At 38.0% G+C, this 18,858-nt stretch overlaps 1 protein-coding gene across 1 annotated transcript; it reads left to right on the forward strand.

The window, feature by feature from the left end:
• Positions 1-3,414: 3,414 nt before the first annotated feature.
• Positions 3,415-16,670, forward strand: LOC109975377 (calretinin). Its single transcript, XM_020625801.3, has 11 exons — positions 3,415-3,611; positions 10,860-10,936; positions 11,518-11,607; positions 11,905-11,985; positions 13,128-13,184; positions 13,777-13,854; positions 14,312-14,367; positions 14,456-14,495; positions 15,163-15,216; positions 15,828-15,899; positions 16,072-16,670. The coding sequence occupies exons 1-11, from the start codon at positions 3,518-3,520 to the stop codon at positions 16,186-16,188; spliced, it is 816 nt and encodes a 271-aa protein (XP_020481457.1). The 5' UTR covers positions 3,415-3,517; the 3' UTR covers positions 16,189-16,670.
• The last annotated feature ends 2,188 nt before the right edge of the window (positions 16,671-18,858 follow it).

Raw genomic sequence — 18,858 nt, forward strand, 5'->3', positions numbered from 1 at the left:
AAACGACAGCACAGCACAGGATATAAAACAATGAAGTGACAACAGTGCTCAATATTAAGGGAATAGCCCTTAGGAAAAAGAAGATCACAAAACCCTTTAGTGAGAATAAGACTAATAAAAACTAGATAAAAATATACCATGGTAGGTACACACAATATGAAAGTAAGACTATACCACCATGAGCCATCAGTTAAAATAACACATCTCATGTGCGTATTGTACGCATGTTGTACGCGTATTGTATTTGCAATGATCTGCATGGAGTTATACTTTATAGCCCGATGTTGGCAGTTTTATGCATTGTGTGTGGAAAAGCAGGACTATAACATTCAGTTTTCTTCTTTTTTAGTCATGGTCAATATTCATCAATACTACTGGAAATAAACATCCACACTGTGTGTATGGATTTCCTTTGCATCACTTAAAGCTTCTTCTCCTCAGATCGAGCTGCCCTGAAGCTTCCTTGTCCCTGATAGTTTATTAAGGCTGATTTTGGTTGTTTCTGTGATTGTTCTGCTGGGCTCTCCTCAATGTTCTTCTCTCTGACCTGGGACATTATGTTTCAAACTCACAGTCCTGCTTGGATTTTTTCTGATGTCTTGAAGGGCTATTCATTTTTCCTTTTTTTTAAACCAAGGATTACAATCGTTGAGGAGATAACCAAAATGTATGAAAAAACGGAGTAAAAATTATGAATATATATATATATATATATATATATATATATATATATATATATATATATATATATATATTTATAGATAAATGACTGACTATTTTTTTTCTGAAATTGCAATTGTATAATATCCAAAGCCACTAAAAGTTGATATGAGGGCATCATAACAAAAAAAAAAAATTGCTGCCCAGCCCCCACACCCTCAAACACTGTCTGGCTCCATGGCAGTCCTATCATGTCAGGTGTAGATAATTTGCCAGGTGGGTCATCTCTTTGGCTCGCGTGCTGCAGATTGATCAGAAATGAGAATGAGGCACAAATAGATTCAACCATGGCCTCATGCTGGAGGAAAGTCTGCTGCACGCAAACATGAGCGAGGGGCTCATCGGACAGCTGCTGTCCTGAAACACACACACACACACACACACACACACACATGCACACACGCACACACACACACAAACGTACCCATAAAGGGTTATTTCTTTAAAAATAAATCTATTTTGGATCACTGTGAGTCTTTAAGAAAAGGGATGAGGTTGACAAATCAGCTTTAGTTTTTATAGGCACTTTAAGCTGAAGGATTTATTTAATCATTACAAAATTATTGCTTGAACACATATCTATTTTCTTAACATTTACACAGAGAGGGCCACAGCAATTTTAAAATCAAATTCAGACTATTTAATCTTGGATTGTATTTGAGATTACCTTATGGACAGGGTAGCACAGAAAGATTGATCATTGATTCAAGCAGGACAGATATGTTTGAACAGCCACAGACACTGGTGTTAAAGTCATCCAACAGTCACATTAATCCAGAGCTCAACTTGCAGCAAATAAGTCTCCAGTGTTTAGCTCAATAATGGTATATTCCAGATTCAGCCAATGTTCATTAAGTCTGCACTCTGATAAAAGGTTAGTATATTATTATGATTAAAATAATCAGTTCTTTCAATATATAAATGCGTGCAGGATTTATGCACTTGATCCTTGATAATTCTGCTTAACACCAGAGATGAGAGAAATTGTCGCTGCCTTTCAGAAAATTAAATCAAAAGTGACTGAAAAGCCTCTTAATACCTGCTCGCCTGCACCGTCCCGCTATCCTGCTTTCTCTTTCCATTTTAATTATCAGCTTTAAGCCAGTTTTAACTCATCTCAATTTGAATGATATATTTAATACAACATTAATAGGATTTCATAATTTCCCATAATTTGCTAACCACGCAATGCACAGTGACTTGCATGCAAATCTAACATCACAGCTGTCTCCTTCTGTTTTAAATTCATATATGTATGTGCATTGTAATGTTCATACACCTGCCTGTCTGCATGTGCAGCACGTGTATGCATCAAATGTAAGTACATGAGAGTGTGCATGTTCATTTCCCCTTGACAACTTTCCACTGTGAGAGGTTATCAGGTATCCATTAACATCTTTGTTCTCTATCCTTCATTGTGCCTCTCTGTTACTCATCCCATCACTTTAACTTCAACACGTTGAGCAGAGAGCGCTCATAGCTCTGCAAACAAATCCTATAAACTCCAATTATTATTCATACAGTTTAGGCTTTATGATGGGAGTTGCTATAAATAACTCCCCCTCGCTCCCTCCCCCTTTTCTGTCTTTCCGCATTCACATGCTGTAGTAGTACTTTTGCACTTATTCTACACACACACACACACACACACACACACACTCACACACACACACACACACACACACACACACACACACACACACACACACACACACACACACACTCACACACACACAAACACTTATTATCTGCCCTCTCTAACTCTCTCTCTCTCTGTTTTTTGTTTTCTTCCTCTCTGATCAGCCACACAAAGCTCTGCAGGGAGAAGATATAGTGTATTCTTCTTTTTCAGCATTCTCTCCATCTGAGCTCCCTCCCCCTACCTCAGCACCAAACCATACCATATATAACATCTTGTGAGGACAAAACCAGGGAGGGAGACGCACCACAGCAGGAGCGGAAGATGAGAAAAAGATAGGATGAGCGAGTGGCTCACCCTGCAGAATGAACAAAGCTGTAGAGGTGATTTAGTATAGCTGTTCAACATTTAAGCTGCTGCTGGATTTACGCCAAGTGCAGGTTCGATTGACCAAGGAGACTGAGTGCCCCTCTGACCTCCATGGGCAAGGAAGAATGATGAAGAGTGTGAAAGGTTTAGGGAGGGAAGGGGTGAAAGTAAAAGCTGAGAATTAAAGGTTGAGTCTAACATCTGATAAGGTACATGCAGGAGTGAATAACATAAGTGATTTGGAAGATAAATGTGATTATAAGATGCACATGACTGCACATTTCTACTGAGTTTTCTTCCAGAGGTGTTGTGACCCCTGGGATGTTAGGGTATTCAGGCTTATTTGATAATTCACCATGCACAGAGCTATACTATTTGAAGAGACAGGTGTGACAGATCCCATAAGATCTAAGCAGGGCGCGCTGAAGGATAACTAGTTTGATGTAATTTTCTTCTCACGGGAGCAGCAGGATTGGAGGACGTATAATGACCCTGCTGTGAAGCATGCAACATGGACAACAGTTAACAGTAACTCATATGTAAAGGCCAGGAGAGCCTTTCTACTCCTCCCTCTCCTTCTCAAACCTCCTACTGTAATTGGTCTACTGCATGCAGCCTCTCTTCACGCTGAGGACGCCCCCGTGTGGCAGGCAGAAGAAGCGCGCACGCCGCGGGGGGTTTAAAAGCCTGAACTGACGAGGAGCAGACCACAGTACCAAGGAGCTCCACACCGGGAAAAGTTTACCCCCAACTATTCCGCTCGACTGAAAGGACGGAGAAACAGCAGAGATGGCAACCCAAGCCCAGCAGCCGCCTCACCTGCACCTGGCTGAGCTCACTGCAGCGCAGTTCATCGACATCTGGAAGCATTTTGACGCAGACGGTCAGTGTGCAAAGAATTTCCAGTCTAAGGAATGCGGAATTAATTAAGAGAATTAAGAGTTAGAGTTTATTAGATGCTAAATGTAATACTGTTGGAGACATGTTTTATTTTTTAATAAAACATGTTGTATCTGTCTGTTTGTAGATAAAGTTAAATTATTCTTTCAATAATCGTGTGAATCTATTCTAAAAAAAAATGCAGCTTGAACATTAATAGTAATATCAGTAATTGCTTCTAGAAAACAATGCATTCGCTCCAAACTGAATGTCACATTTTTTTGGTAGCTATTTTAATTCAGCCTTGCAGATTTACTTGATTTTTTAAAAAGTAGGCTGCTTTGTGTTTTTGCAGGAAACCCTCATAATTGACATGTCAGTTATGCATTTTTTTTTTTTAATTGTTTTATATCATTTATTTTGGGGCATAAATATCTCTGGGATACTTCTTGTTATTTCAAAACTGTGATAATGATTCCATCAGATTTGAGTCATTGAGAGGAGGCTGGAAATGATGGAGAGGAAATAGAGTGGGGGGAAAGAGGAGAGAAAAGAGGAGAGATGGGGGTGTGATAGAGAAGAAGAATGAGAGGGTGAAGATGTTATGGGGAGGGAGGGATTAAATGATGCAGAGAGGAGGGAGGACAAAAGAGAGAGAGAGAGAGAGAGAGAGAGAAGGAGGGAGAGGCATGGAGGAGAGTGAGAAGGAGAGAGGAGAGTGGTGATTTCTACTGGAGTTTACTGGGAGGAGCTTCTCAATCTGGGAGCTTACTGGGAATTAACTGGATGGATGGGGAGTGTGTGTGTGTGTGTATAGGAGGAGGGGAGATCAAATCATGTACAGCTACTGAAAAAAGACAATGAATGCATAAAATGGAATTAAAGTATTAAAAGAAAAAGTTCTCACCAGCAGCTTTTCCAGAGCCTCTGGATTTAAAGAGATATATTATTATCCCAGATGCTCAGAACAACATCTGCTTCTTGAATCATAATTACAACTATTTGAATGATATTGTGATGTTCAATCTATATGCGTTTGAGCTTAAATGATACGTGGTTTTGATGAGTTCCTTTTTTATAAGTGAAAAAAAAAATCGGTTCCATCGTCTGAGATGTTAATATCAATCAAGGGGTTTATTTTTCACATATAATGTACAACCACAATGATATGTAAACACACAAACCCTTTAACTTCTATATTAAAGAGTTTAAACAGAAAAGGACTCTTACCAAATAATTACGCATGATTGGTGTGTTTCTGTTTGATAGGCAGACTAAAGCGTGATTCTCCTAGATTTAGTTTTTGCAGCGCCTCGTTATTTTCTTTATAACAGGGTAGAGCACAGCCTGCTGTATGTTCAGGTTATTTGCAGGAATAGAGATTACACATGAGGGGTTAACTGAAATTTACTCAAGCGTCTCTAACATCTAAACTGCACACTGAGCAAACTGAAGCTCTCCACCTACAGTATAGTGTCAGTCTGTGAAGGGGGCCATAATTTCCCCCTACATTTCACATGGAGTCAACAAAAAGCTGCATTGTAAGACTTATATTCAGGAGAAGATTGTCATTCTAACACCAACATGTCAGACCCTCTAACTTCTTCAGGTAGACTTTTAATTCTTGTTTGTGGTCTGGCCACATCATTGTTGTCAGCAAACTTGATGCAGAGGCGCTGCTTGTCAACAGGCAAGGCAGGCAACTGCTTGGGGCCCCAGACCAGTAGGGGCCCCAGAGGCCTGACAAAATGTAAACTAAAGCAGCCAGCCATAATGTGCAAATTTTTCAATGACAGTAGGAAAACTTCCTAAGGGAGCCCCATCTGACAGCATTCACTTTCATTGCCCTGCTGAACACTGGTTGAACGGCCCCCCAATTGATTTGTTTTTGCCTTGGGCCCCAATGGACTCTAGAATCACCACTAACTTGATGATGTTGCTGGAGTTAAAATTGTTTACATTCAGTGTGTACAGGGAGAATAGCAGGAGGCTCAGAACAAAGCCCTGAGTTGCTCCATTGTTAAGAATAAGGTATGGAGGAAATTGTGTCTCCCATGCTTTGGGTTAGAGTGAGGGCTCAAAGCCAGATCCCAGAGCTTACAGTGAATTTAACTAAATCAGCTGTCTTATTGGATTTGTTTGTTTTGTTTTATGATATAAACTTGAATTTCTTCGACTCTTACTGTTTGCGATAACGTTGGATCTTTTTTATAAACTGTTAATGAGTATATTCTTAATCAAAATATAAATTCTAGCTGTTCAAAGGTTAAACAAACGGGCAAATAAATTTAATTTAGGGAGGGCTGAAATCATTAAAAAAATGGAAACACTTGAAATAAGTGAAAAAATCACTGAATATTAGACACAAGTACAAATAATTTGAAAGTTGTGGTCTTGCTGTAATTGAGTGCACTTTAAAGCTATTGTTTTGAAATTACTATAACTGTTGTAGCGCCCATCTGAATATGAGCAAATCAATTGTACCTCTTGTACAAACTGAAAGCTCGTACATCCTTTGATAAACCCTTTCAAAACCATGTGAAATGGTCTTTATTTAACAATACAGCCAAACGCCGCTGTGTTCTCCCACATGTTTATAAGACAGCCTAACTGCAGACCCCCTGTTTCCATTAATGTTCTTTTAATTTTATCACATCCAAAGTTTTATTATTGAAGTATTTCTTGAGACTAAGCATCTAAACCTTACCCCTCACATTAATTTGGTAGTTGTAGATCAAAAGATGGTCGTCCTATTAATCTTTCTGATGAGTTTTTTTGAAAAGCAAGTATAAAAAATTCTGTCACAGGCAAGACATCATAACTCTTACTAGTTCTGAGGAAATTTGACTGTTAATCTGTCATTTAATGGGCAACAGAGCGAGACACATGATCTGAACAAATAACAAATTTAGTCTCACACTCTGATGAAGAAAAAACAGTCGACAAACTAATCAGTGCTTAATTAATAACAAACTGCTCCGCCCTCTGAGGCTGCAATATTTTTTCAAGTCACATCTTCAAGGAGCTCTCGGAGATATTCAGTTTAAGTGCTCTGCTCAAGGGCTGCACACTAATGAGGGTGAAGAAACCAGAGATAATTACTTCCTTACCTAGAGGGGCAGATCATGGACTGGATTACATAAACAACAACTCTGTTGGTTTTTAGGGCCAAAAACTTTGAATAAAAGATACAACTTCCTCTCAAGTTTTCACATTTAGAGCTTTGCCTTCATCTTCTGTCATGGAAAACCTTTTATATAATCATAATATTTCCATGTGTATAATTTCTAATAAGAGGCTCTGAGAACACTCAAGGTCAAGTTCTGCCTGCTCTCTGCATCCACGCTCAACATGCTGAACCTACTGCCAAGACACTGAGTCTTGTATGTTTACAAAAACAAGTCTGCACAGACATATGTTGAATACAAATTGTTCACAAAAAAATAAAGAAAACGAACAAACAAAAATAAAGAAAAGAAAACACCAAACTGGCAGGAAAGACTTCAGGGTTTGCACAAGGCCAGATTAATAATCAAATCCCCTAGGCTAACTTGAACTATAACAACCATCTCATACTAACCTCTCTGAATTGCAAAAAATCAGAAGAAAGCTTTTTTAAACAATAAAGGCAGATAAACCCCTATGCTTACATCAATGAACTGCTTGTTGAAGCTTCATCAAAACACACTGCTTAGGTTTGTCACAAAATAACACCAGATATCTTACACTGCAGACATACAAAAAGCACCATTCAGTTTGACATCAGGGCAGAATGAGAGAGTCTGAAGCACTGTCATGGGATGATTATCTCCAGCTCCTGTGATTAAGCAGAAAAGCTTCAGGTGATGGGAGAGCTCTTAGAGGTGAGGCAATATGGAGCAAGAGGGTGTGGCAGACCTGCAACACAAAACAAAAACAAATCCCAGTCAGAGGACACAGCACATGCATTCTTCGACATCCTTTTTTCAGTGGTGACCAGACCTGTTTATTTAAAAGACTAAAGAAGCTAAGAGAGCTTGTGGAGAGCAACAAACTTGAAAGCAATTCTCAGTCTTAAAAAAAGAGCTATGAGTAGTTTTCTTTGAGGAAAAGCCAATAACTACCCTGTATCACATGTATGTCCTGCTGTTTTATTTTGTAGTTTTTTTGCACCGGAATGCAAACCTGTTTATTTTTTTTTTTGCTGTGAAGTTTCCTATTTTCATATCGGGCCTAATCAGGATTTACTTGTGGCCACTTAAGGAGCTGTGGTTTTTAGCATCTCAACAGTGTCTTGATCCTTCAGTCCCAGAGATTGCAGCTTGGGCTACTTGGCTCTGTTTCTAAAACACTAATCACAACTTTTGGTGTTGAGCATGGTTTTGCATTTGATTGTCTTCTTTCTTTTATTTGAGAAGTACTTTATAACATCATTAATGAATGAGCTGTGCTTAGAGGAGATGTCTGACTGGAAAAAATAGAAGTTTCTCCCACAGAAATAGTCAGACTCAAAGTATCCCAGTCTTCTGTCCACTCAGTGTAAAACAGTCTATTTTTGGGGATGTGTTGGGGATGGATTGATGCATCAAGGCTGCAACAGGTTGTTGTCTTGACCACATCTGCAGAACAGCAGTGACTGACTGAAGCAGGGCTCTCGTTGGCTGCAGGGGAAATAGGACAGTTGGAACAAGATATAATCTTAAGGAAGATTTCCAGCATCAATATGATCCCTTGAGGGCTTTTCTTGACGCAACACGAGTCACGTGTTTTTGGCATGATTATTTTTGTTGGGTCTAGTCATTATGAGTTTGGCAGCTGGATTGTTTTCAACATGCCAGGGAGCGATCAGCAGTTGAGTGGTGTTAGAAAATGTTTCTGGAAGAAGAAGGCTGCATCTGCCCAGTGTGCAGTGGTGCGCTCCATGTGGCAGCTGAGATTTGTAATGCTGTTAGACTCTTGACAGCAAGCCCCAATGAACTGAGAACATTGTTGTGGGACTTTATTGCACATTCCAAGATTTGAACACACTTATACTCCACAATATCAATCTTTATTTGTATAGCACCAATTCATTACAAATGTTATCTCAACACACTTTACAAAAGGGCATGTAAAACACCTTACTCATTGTTATTTTAACTACGAATAACATGGACTACATTATCTGGTTATTGCTTTAGTGACCACGTTGTACTGTATTTAATCATCTGTTTCAGCTCTGGAGATTGGAATAATTGTAGAATCCAAAACAGTGAACTTGTTTTTGTCAGCTGGAAAGGTCAGCTATAGGAAGTAAAAGTCAGTTTAGATATTATTTTGATACTCTCAATCTTCCTGTACCCCACTGTACAGAATAAGCTGTTTGGAGCCAATAAGCAACTCACATGCAGCGATCAGTATTGGTAATATCAATACTTTAGCCCAGACTATGATATCTAAAAAAAACAATTGGGACGGATTGGCATGAGATTTTATCCAAAAATGAGTGTTCCCGAGAAGAAAAATACTATTTGACTTTGATTATCCCCAGACTTTTGTCTGGCACCACCTAGAGGTTGTTAGTTGATAACTTGATGACTAATAAATGGATTCCATGTTCTTGTCTCTAACAAGTTTGGTAATCTCCAAACTTTCCATATATTGGATCATTAGACTTGTACTTTTAAAGATAAGGATAAAGATAAACTTTATTGATCCCCCATGGGGGACATTTTTGTGTTACAACAGCTCTAGAAAACAGGAAGCAGGAATATAATTATTAAAATGATTTGACCAAATGTCTAAAAGCTGATTATATTACCATCATCCTTGTGCTGCAGTTTGCATTTAGTAATAATTACCAATTCATAATATTGCTTATATGCTAATCTAAGCAGGAGAACATGGTCGACGATAAACACATGCAAACAATAATGTCCATCTTATGAAACATGATATACATTTAAAGCCTTACCTTGTTTTTTGCTGATTTCATTTCTTACAGTTTTTCAAAGGAACAGTTTATACAGAATTTGATTGAACAGCTGTTCAGGGATAATCAAGCCATTACTCAGTTTGATTGCTCACCAATGATAATATATTCTTTTCAGTTTCAGTTTGAAAAATGAGAGAAAAATGAAACTAAAGCTGATTGTACAGTCATACTGAGGTCCTTGTTTCCACACACATAGCGTTGTGTTAGTACACTGATTTGTTAATATCTAAACAACAAGCTCAACCCAAGCACAGATGGTGACATGGAGCACCTATGACATGCAGTGATCAAATCAATCTGTGCAGGGAGATGAGGAGAAGCAGGGAGGCGGGAGGACATGATCAGGCTGTAGACGATGAGAGGATAAGAGATTAAGAGATGAAGAGGGGCTGGATGTATGCACTTTATGCTATGAATGTGAGTGTGTTATTCAGAATAAAAATAACAATTTGGTTATGGTCTAGTTTCTTTATGATAAAATACACAACCCCCCCAATCCCCACTGGTACTGTAGACAGATGGGACTCGTTCTTTTGATTAAAAAGAGAGTACTGAGTGTCCTATATGTTTCCTCCAACTCAGTAAATGATTATATCAAAACATCCCTGTTCATGTGGCTGTCCAAGAAGTTCAAATCTAAACACAGGGACAGAATGCCCCAATAAGCATCAATCTGCCCACTTTCACCCTCTTAGGCTAGAAAAGCCTCATTATACTGCTTACACTCCAACTGCACTGCTGGGCTCGTGTGTTTTGTTTTCTTCTGCTGCAGCGCATCACTGAATCTCCACAATCACTGCCACTGCTTATTGCCAACTTGGCTGAGATATATGGAAGAGGATAGACCGTAATCTCTAGATAAGAACTTGTTTTTGTGTTGTGTTCCTCCAGTTCATCAAAGTGAGTTTTCAATTAAAAGTTTTCAGTTTTGTGTAGATGATATAGGGCACGTGATAATCTGATATCCTGCTGTTGTAGCACTCCACGCTTTACTCTAGACAGAAATACTGAGGACCCAGACTTCTGTTTTGACTTGTACACCAAATACTCATTCAAGTACAGTTGTAAGCATATACAAATAGTGTATACAGTCAAGGGAAGCAGCTCGTAATGCGCAATATTGGGCCATTTTACAGAAAACTACAGACTGGTTTTGAACTGTGGATTATAGGCAACTGCTCCAAAATGTAAACCCACTGTGATTTTCAATCTTTTAAACAAATCTCTTTTAACTAAATCTAATCTTTTGAACAGTCACAAAGCTTCAGGCCACTTAAAAGCTTCATTGGTGCCCCACAGGAAACGGTTACATTGAAGGGAAGGAGCTGGAGAACTTCTTCAGAGAGCTGGAGAGGACCAGGCGAGGAGCTGGCGCGGTGAGCTTCATGTTACTTACTTTATTTTATTCAAAGTGACATACCTGTGTTTAATTCATACCTGTTCTTTTTTTTACTGTTTGAGTTTTGACTTCAGTCCACTTTCAGTCTGTTATTTAACAAAATGAAACAAGGACAAATTCATCAAAACTACCAAGGCAATGCTTTCTACTGGAAATTAAATTTACATACCATTAATTTGTTCAGCAAAATATCTTTTTGATAGGAAATATAAATGATGAGACATTTATCAAGCTTATGTTATCTGTAGGGCCTGAACATAAAGAAATATTTAATTAATACAAAACACTTACCAAAAAAATAATAATTTTTTTCCAATTGGAAACCTTATCTTTAACCTTATAGTCATTCAGTTTCATTGAAAAATTAATTTCTGCCAACATTTAAATTATTTCTGGGAAAACGGGTTGGCTTTGTTGACATATTTAAATTAGGTTTCAACTTGTGTATTTGTATGAGTTTAAAGCTGTATTACATTTAGGTTTATCTTGAAATATATGTATGTAAATAAAGCTCTATTATCATACCTCTTTTTCATCTGTGACTGAATGTGGTTGCAGGAGCCTTCACATGCTGCGTTCACAGAGAAGATGAGGGAGTTCATGGCTAAATTTGACAAAAACGCTGATGGGAGAATTGAAATGTCAGAGGTGAGAAAACCATTTGAAATAAGTTACTTCCAGATCATTCTGTAGAGACACTGTACATCAAAAGCCTTCTCAGCCCATAGATGCAGTAACCTGTTGTATTATTTTTTTTCTTTATCGTCATTTTGGATCATCTTGAAAATGTACCTATGGTTATACAGAGTTTGCATTTGAAATCTTTCCTTTGTTTGTAGTTATAGACCTGCTTTTATTGTAAAGTGTCTTGAGATAACATTTGTTTTGAATTGGTGCTATGCAAATAAAGATGGATTGATTGATTGAATATCTTCCACTGTGTAGCTGGCTCAGCTTTTGCCCACAGAGGAAAACTTCCTGCTTTGCTTTAGAGAATTTGTCGGATCCAGCGCTGAATTCATGGCAGTAAGTTTGTTTACATTCATCTGTGTCCCTCACTTTAATTTTGTCTCATGTCATGCAATGTGTACTCATTGTTACATTGAATGTGGTATGGTATTGAATCGTATGGTATTGTGCTGTATTTCATCAAAACGCATCGATCACATGGTATTAAACTGTATCTTATTGTATCATATCGTATCTGAGGTATCCTTTGGCATCATATGGTATCATATCAAACTAGACGTCTTCTTTTTCTCTCTCTAATTTAAGAAGTTTTTCACCAACTGCTGAATTTCACTGAGCTTAGTCATCTCTATGCCTCAAGCACTACCATCACAGTTCCTCCTATGGGACACATGTTCAGCTGCCGCACAATTCCTTCTGTTTCCCAACTAAGTTAGGACGACTTGTTTGTGTAGAAAAATTCCAGTGAGGGTTTAAATTGTTCATTTACAGATTGGATCTTGTGTCTAAAACTCAAACACCAGAAATGCACTTTTATTGTTCAGAGTCATGCCTGATGGCATGAAGAGAAATTAAAATGAAAAAGTCCAATAAACAACTTAAACAAACTGGATTCACAGTTTATAAAAACTCATATTTTAAATTAACAGATAAATACAGCCTGCTGTAAACTACACATAGCAGGACTAACCTTTTAAACTAAACTTATCGACATGCAAACAGCAGCATACATATTTGACACTTCTGTGAAAAAGCCACACTCCTTCCTCGGTTGTGTATGCTGAAATAATTTGAGAAAAAATAGTGAAGTGTCACACATCTGGTCCTCTGTGTTTCCTAGTAACATACCCACATTTGCTGAAAACCCTCCTGAACCCAAGCCCGAGGAGGGTTTTCAGTGGTGTGATGTTCGGGCTTCTCTGTAAGTTTAAAGCTATTCTCAGACAGCCATACATTATAAATGGAGCACAGCTTTCTGCTAGTGGAAGGTAGTGAGTGCTGGAGGGGGCTTAGGAATCCATCTTTGATAAGAGCTTGACAGACTATATTTAAACAATATCAGATGAAACCCTTGTACCACTGTCATTTGTCTTGGTTTTATTTTTTTCCACATGACAGGTACAGTATATTATGTATGATAATGTGGTGAAGGTATTGCACATTTCCTGTACTGTAACAGCATCCATCTTCTCCTGCAGGCCTGGAGGAGATATGACTCTGACCGGAGTGGATACATTGAGTCGAATGAGCTGAAGGTAAAACACATATGTCAAACTCTGCAATGTGCTAATTAATTGATGCAGAATCATTTGAACTACATGCCAACAACACAGCTGCTCTGACAGCAGTACAGCACTGAGGTTTCTGTCATTTAGGAAATCATGCTCACTCTGTTCCACAGCTGACCTATGAAGTATTAATAGTACTCATACACATAGTAATCAACAATCTGTAGCCAGGCACTAACATTTTAAGACTCTGTCGTTTTAGTTGGACGTTATCAATGCACACATGTTCTGTGTCTTAATGTATGGGTGTATATCAAAACAAAAAGGAATGGAGATAAAAAGGTGATATATGAATGTGTATTTTTATTTGGTAAAGAATCTGCTGGATCTTGTTTGAGAAGACGATTAGCTTCAGTGTTATGCTGAAATTGGTCCTTACGTACTCACTTTGATCCTGCATGTGTATTTGGCTCTCTGTTTCAAAGCGTCTCACATGAGAAACAAATATATTAAACTAAAAAATATAAATATATTATATATATATAAAACATATTTCACTGTGACTATTAACTTTCAATCACAATGCTTCATGTCATGATGTTTTTCCTTCTCTACCCAGGGTTTCCTTTCAGACCTGCTGAAGAAGGCAAACAGAAACTATGATGACAAGAAGCTCAATGAGTACACAAAGACAATTGTGAGTATCTTCGGGTGTAGAGTAATTTGTTTTATTGTACTCAAAATCATAACTGCAAGAAATAAAAGGTCAAGAGTTTGATCAGAAACCCAAACGCTTTTATTATCTATATTACTATAAACACTGACAAGAGTAAGGAAACTCGTAAAGGTAACTCTATGCAAAAAGTTTGAAACGGTTTCCACACACATAGCACATCACATCAACAATGTCCATACATTTCTAAATAAAATAACTTCACACCCCTAAAGGTTTCAATTTATAGTAAAAAAAAACAGCAGCATCTGGGTTTCCCCTCAAGCTTACCTGTAGTGCTGCACCAACATCATTGCTGCCTTGTAACTGAATATTTTAACATATAATATGTGTGAATAGGACCATTAATAAAAGTATTCAAATACTTTTCTTTTGCTGTGGTTTCTCTGATAAATTCTCTGCTAATCTTCTCTTCATGCAGCTGAGGATGTTTGATCTTAATGGAGATGGTAAACTGGGCCTCTCTGAGATGGCGAGGTGAGTGTGTTATATGATCTGTTTGTACATTTGAAATCTCTACATTTCAAAAGACTCTAACAAGATGAAACTTATTTTTTCACCACAGGCTCTTGCCTGTCCAGGAAAATTTCCTGCTGAAGTTTGAGGTAGGAATGAACTTAAATTGAGGACCTCTAACTCTGAAACAAAGATGTCACACGACACAGGTTATGACATTATTGTATCACTAGACGGTTATCATACTGAATGGACATATGGGACAGTGGAACTAATGTGTTTTTACTTATGTAAAGGCCTTCAGGAATTAAATATTACATCCTTTTAAAGTCAAAACAGGATAGGTCCTCTGGTTTACAAACAGCTTTTAATATCTATAGAAAAATGTATTTGATATTTGATAGTTCAAAGTCATGTCCTGTGGGTTTGTCACTTTAAGAAGAAAAGTAGTTTATCGCAAAAATCCACATATTGGTATATTCTTAGCTCGAAGGCATTTATGAATCTCATAGCCACAATGTTTTACGTTTGGAAGCTTTAGAGTTCAACATTTGTTGCCCCGTAATCTGGTCATACATCCCGCATGTTTCTTGTCATGCGTGTTCTCATACTGACACGGTAGCCTCAGTGAACAGACCCACAATTCCTTTGGGACAGAGGATTAGTCTGTCCAGTCAGGATTAACTCAACTCTAGTCCCAGTTATCATAATCTGCGTGGATTAATATCAGTTCTGGATCTGGTGCGGCTTTTAATGCTCTCTAGACATATCTTGTAGTTTCTAACAATTTTCCCTCTGCCTCTTTCTTTCACACAGGGTATCAGGCTCACTGTGAAAGAATTTGACTCCCTCTTCACCTACTATGATAAGGTGAAAACAGCACGCTTTTCATTGTTTGCTTTTATTTTGCTTTATCTCTACAGAACATGTTAAGCATGAAATTATTATTTTCTACAGACTGTGTAACTGATTAGGCACTGATACTTATACTACTTATATGTTTAAATATAATATTTACGGCTGTCCCAACGAGTATCTGAATTATGTTGAGTTTGAATCTTTGCTAGCAGCAAGATGTAGATTACCATACTGACACCATGGATGAGGAATTTGATACCAATATATTGGGTGATATCTTTCTTAGATCTATTTTCAATCTGTAGAGATAGATCAAAATATAGATATACACATTTATTGCGTTGATCCCTCAAATGCAGATGAAACCCAAATACACTTGTGGAAAAGATAGACAAGACAAGATGGTCACTGAACTGGAAAGTATCTGAGCATGGACGTGCATCACTGCTTGACACTCAGGAGAGTGTATAAAAAATGATCCATGCCCTTCTTTCACATGTGCTGAAAAATTGGGCATTTGAAACCTGACATTGTAAAGGTTGTTAGCGTGGTTGCAGAATCTCTAGCCTTGTTTTCACATTACATACTATATTTCCAACCTTATGCTGTCTCTCTCTCTCTAGGATGGTAACGGGTACATTGATGAACAGGAGCTGGATGCTTTGCTGAAGGACCTCTGTGACAAGAACAAATTGGTAATGAATAGTTAGTCTATTGATTGATCAGTTCAAGGTTATTTTCCCACCTGCCAAATATAGAGCAGAGATGGAACAGCTGCCTGAGATGTCTCTGCAGTATACTGTATGTTTTCACCATCCACAGAGCACTTTATAGACATATGTGTGTCTCCTGTGTTGTTTCTGTCAGGACGTCGACTCTACAGGGTTGGTGGACCACAAGAAGAGCATCATGGCTCTGTCTGACGGAGGGAAACTGTACCGCACTGAGCTGGAGATCGTCCTCTGCCGGGACTCCGTACTGTGACCTCCTTGCCTGGAACCCTGACACCTTCCCTAGCCATCTCCCCACAGCCTCCTCCATCCTACCTCCTATTGTAACCTGGTGCATGTGTGACCCTTAACCACGCTACACAACTTAGAGTGAAAACAAAAGTGCTCCTGAAAGCCAACAGTGTACCGCTGGCCCTACAGATTTAGCTTTCTTCCCCCTTTTAAAATTTTTTTTTTTTATGTTACATGCATAACAGTGAGACAGCTATAGGATCACTACAGGAATACATTTTGTGTTTTTATTTATTTGACTTGTATGCATTTGTATTTTTGCACTTATCTATATGTGTTCTTCGTCCATTTAATTTGAAATTAATATTTATGTTCAGTAGAATTTGTTAATTTATTTCTGTTTAATTTAATATGATCCTGTTTTATTTTATGAAGAGGCGTGTACTGTTGTATCAAAGACATATTAAAGATATAATGAGAGAATGAATAAATATAACATGACAACTCTTGTCCCAGTTTTTCACTTGCATTAAATAGTCATACTTCTCATCTAAACCCTGTTGTGTTACACCTGAGCTCTTAGAGGGATCATTTTAATTGTGCCACTGCTTCTACGGTGAACCATGTGTTTAATCTTCATTCTCAGCGCCTTGGAAAAAAAGATAATTCCCCCTCTATTCTGAGAGTTGTGTGGTTCCCGTGAAGACTGCAGATGCCCAGAGCAAGAGTGTTTTTCTCCAGAGTGCTCCACCTTCACTTTCTAATCTCCTGGTAACACAAAGTGTGATGTCGAAAAAGCTTGTGCTGCTCCATTTTTCATGGAGGAGACTCTCTGAAGCCCCTGTGCCACTTTGAGATGAAATGAACTGAGCAGGACAAGCTGAGCGATGCAAGACAACAAAAATAAAACAGGGTGATTGTCTCGCTCTCTCCACAAGTATACAAATCTGCTACAACACACTAGGAGAAAATAAGACATGACAACACAACATTTGCACTTTTAAATAATTGAAATATGTCGCCTTTCAGGGAAATGTGTGTATTTGATTCTCCGCAACCACACCGGAAAAAACATATTCTCTGTTTCTACTTCTATGTATAATATATGAAAGATTACATTTCTTTATTCTAGATTATATACAGAAGTTTGAACATTCACCATTAATGGAAAGCACAAAAGGCAGTTCTTTTTACAAGATGCTGCTCTAGTTTATTCCTAAAATTTGACTTATTCTATTTATTTTTACAAGAAAAAAGTAAATACCCCCATATTTCAGCATCATGGAACAGTCCACCTTCCATCAATTAATAATCAGCTCTTTCATCTTTAATTAAAGCCACTATCTTTAAAGCACAAACTCTCACACACACTCTTACTGCAGTCACACACACTCTCACACACACACACTCACACACTCACACACTCACACACTCACACACATACACATACACACACACACAAATACACACACACTGACACAATGAGCTGTAGTTTAGGCAGTTAACTGCTGACAACAAGAAAAAAGAGTTATATCCGCTCTGATTCCTTCACAAACATCAGTGAGAGAAATGAGACAAGCGAGAGGAACAGACAGATGAGCTCCCCGTCGTTATTTACCCCAACTGTAGTCGTGGCTGCACTAAACCCATGATGTGTGATGCTGTTCCAGGTTAGCATTTCTTGCGCCTTATCTCTCTTTTGAAAATCACTTTACTTGCCTCTCCTTTTCAAAATACCATAATGTTGGCTCTGAAATAATAAAAGAAAATTCAAATGCTATAAATATTACATTACTTGCACTAGAATTTTACACACACACAAAAAAAAACAGATCTCATGGGTGACTTTTTAGTCACTGCAGTGTTTTCTAAGATATGAATATTATTCTATTCCCCAAGATATTATATGCAAATATTTTTGATATTTTTGGATCTCAGTCTAATTGTGTCTGTTTTTCGACAGACACTTGGGACAATCTTCTTTTTTCCCCTCTGTTTCTTAGCGAGAGAAATCAAAGAAATCATATTCCACCATCCACCTGAAAAACTAAAGTTAAAAAAAAATTGTACCCAGTTCTCAAGTTGTTTCCAGCATTTGTTGCATAAAGTGTTTGCTCACAATGTTGTCATACCACACCACCTAGAAAAAAAAACCAAGACAAAACAAAAAAAATAATGTGCCTCTGAGTCAAACAACATTTTCCATCATAGCTCGGTGGCCCTTAAGAGTATTAAAAATAACGTCTTATTCAGTTAGATTATATTATATAGTTTTATTTCAAGTTGGGTGTGTGTGTGTGTGTGTGTGTGTGTGTGTGTGTGTGTGTGTGTGTGTGTGTGTGTGTGTGTGTGTGTGTGTGTTGGGTGTCTCAACCGGGGATTTTACAGAAAAAATTGGTTTGATGTGTTTGTGAAGCTTTGAGGATCACTGTTCATAATGGCTGTCTCACCAGTGAAGATCCAGTTGCTGTCTCACACCCTACTGATCTTCTCTCAGTCGAAGCACACTTCCACCAAACCTTAAGAAACTCAGAAACCATCTGTTATAACCTGAATCACAGACATAACAAGAGGAGAGCAGAGGATTCTATATATTTTCTGATTATTGAGTACTGCTATGGATGTATTGTGTTTTTTTTTACATTAAAATATTGTTTTATGACATCTTGATAATTATCTCAGATGACACAGT

This window comes from Labrus bergylta, chromosome 3, assembly GCF_963930695.1.
Source record: "Labrus bergylta chromosome 3, fLabBer1.1, whole genome shotgun sequence".
Lineage (NCBI taxonomy): Eukaryota > Metazoa > Chordata > Actinopteri > Labriformes > Labridae > Labrus > Labrus bergylta.

Bases quoted from the DNA above. Each gene is read 5' to 3' on its own strand.
- LOC109975377 (XM_020625801.3), top strand. From the start codon at position 3,518: ATGGCAACCCAAGCCCAGCAGCCGCCTCACCTGCACCTGGCTGAGCTC. The intron at 13,855-14,311 runs GTGAGTATCTTC...CTCTTCATGCAG, and splicing joins ATGAGTACACAAAGACAATT to CTGAGGATGTTTGATCTTAA. The intron at 14,496-15,162 runs GTAGGAATGAAC...TCTTTCACACAG, and splicing joins ATTTCCTGCTGAAGTTTGAG to GGTATCAGGCTCACTGTGAA.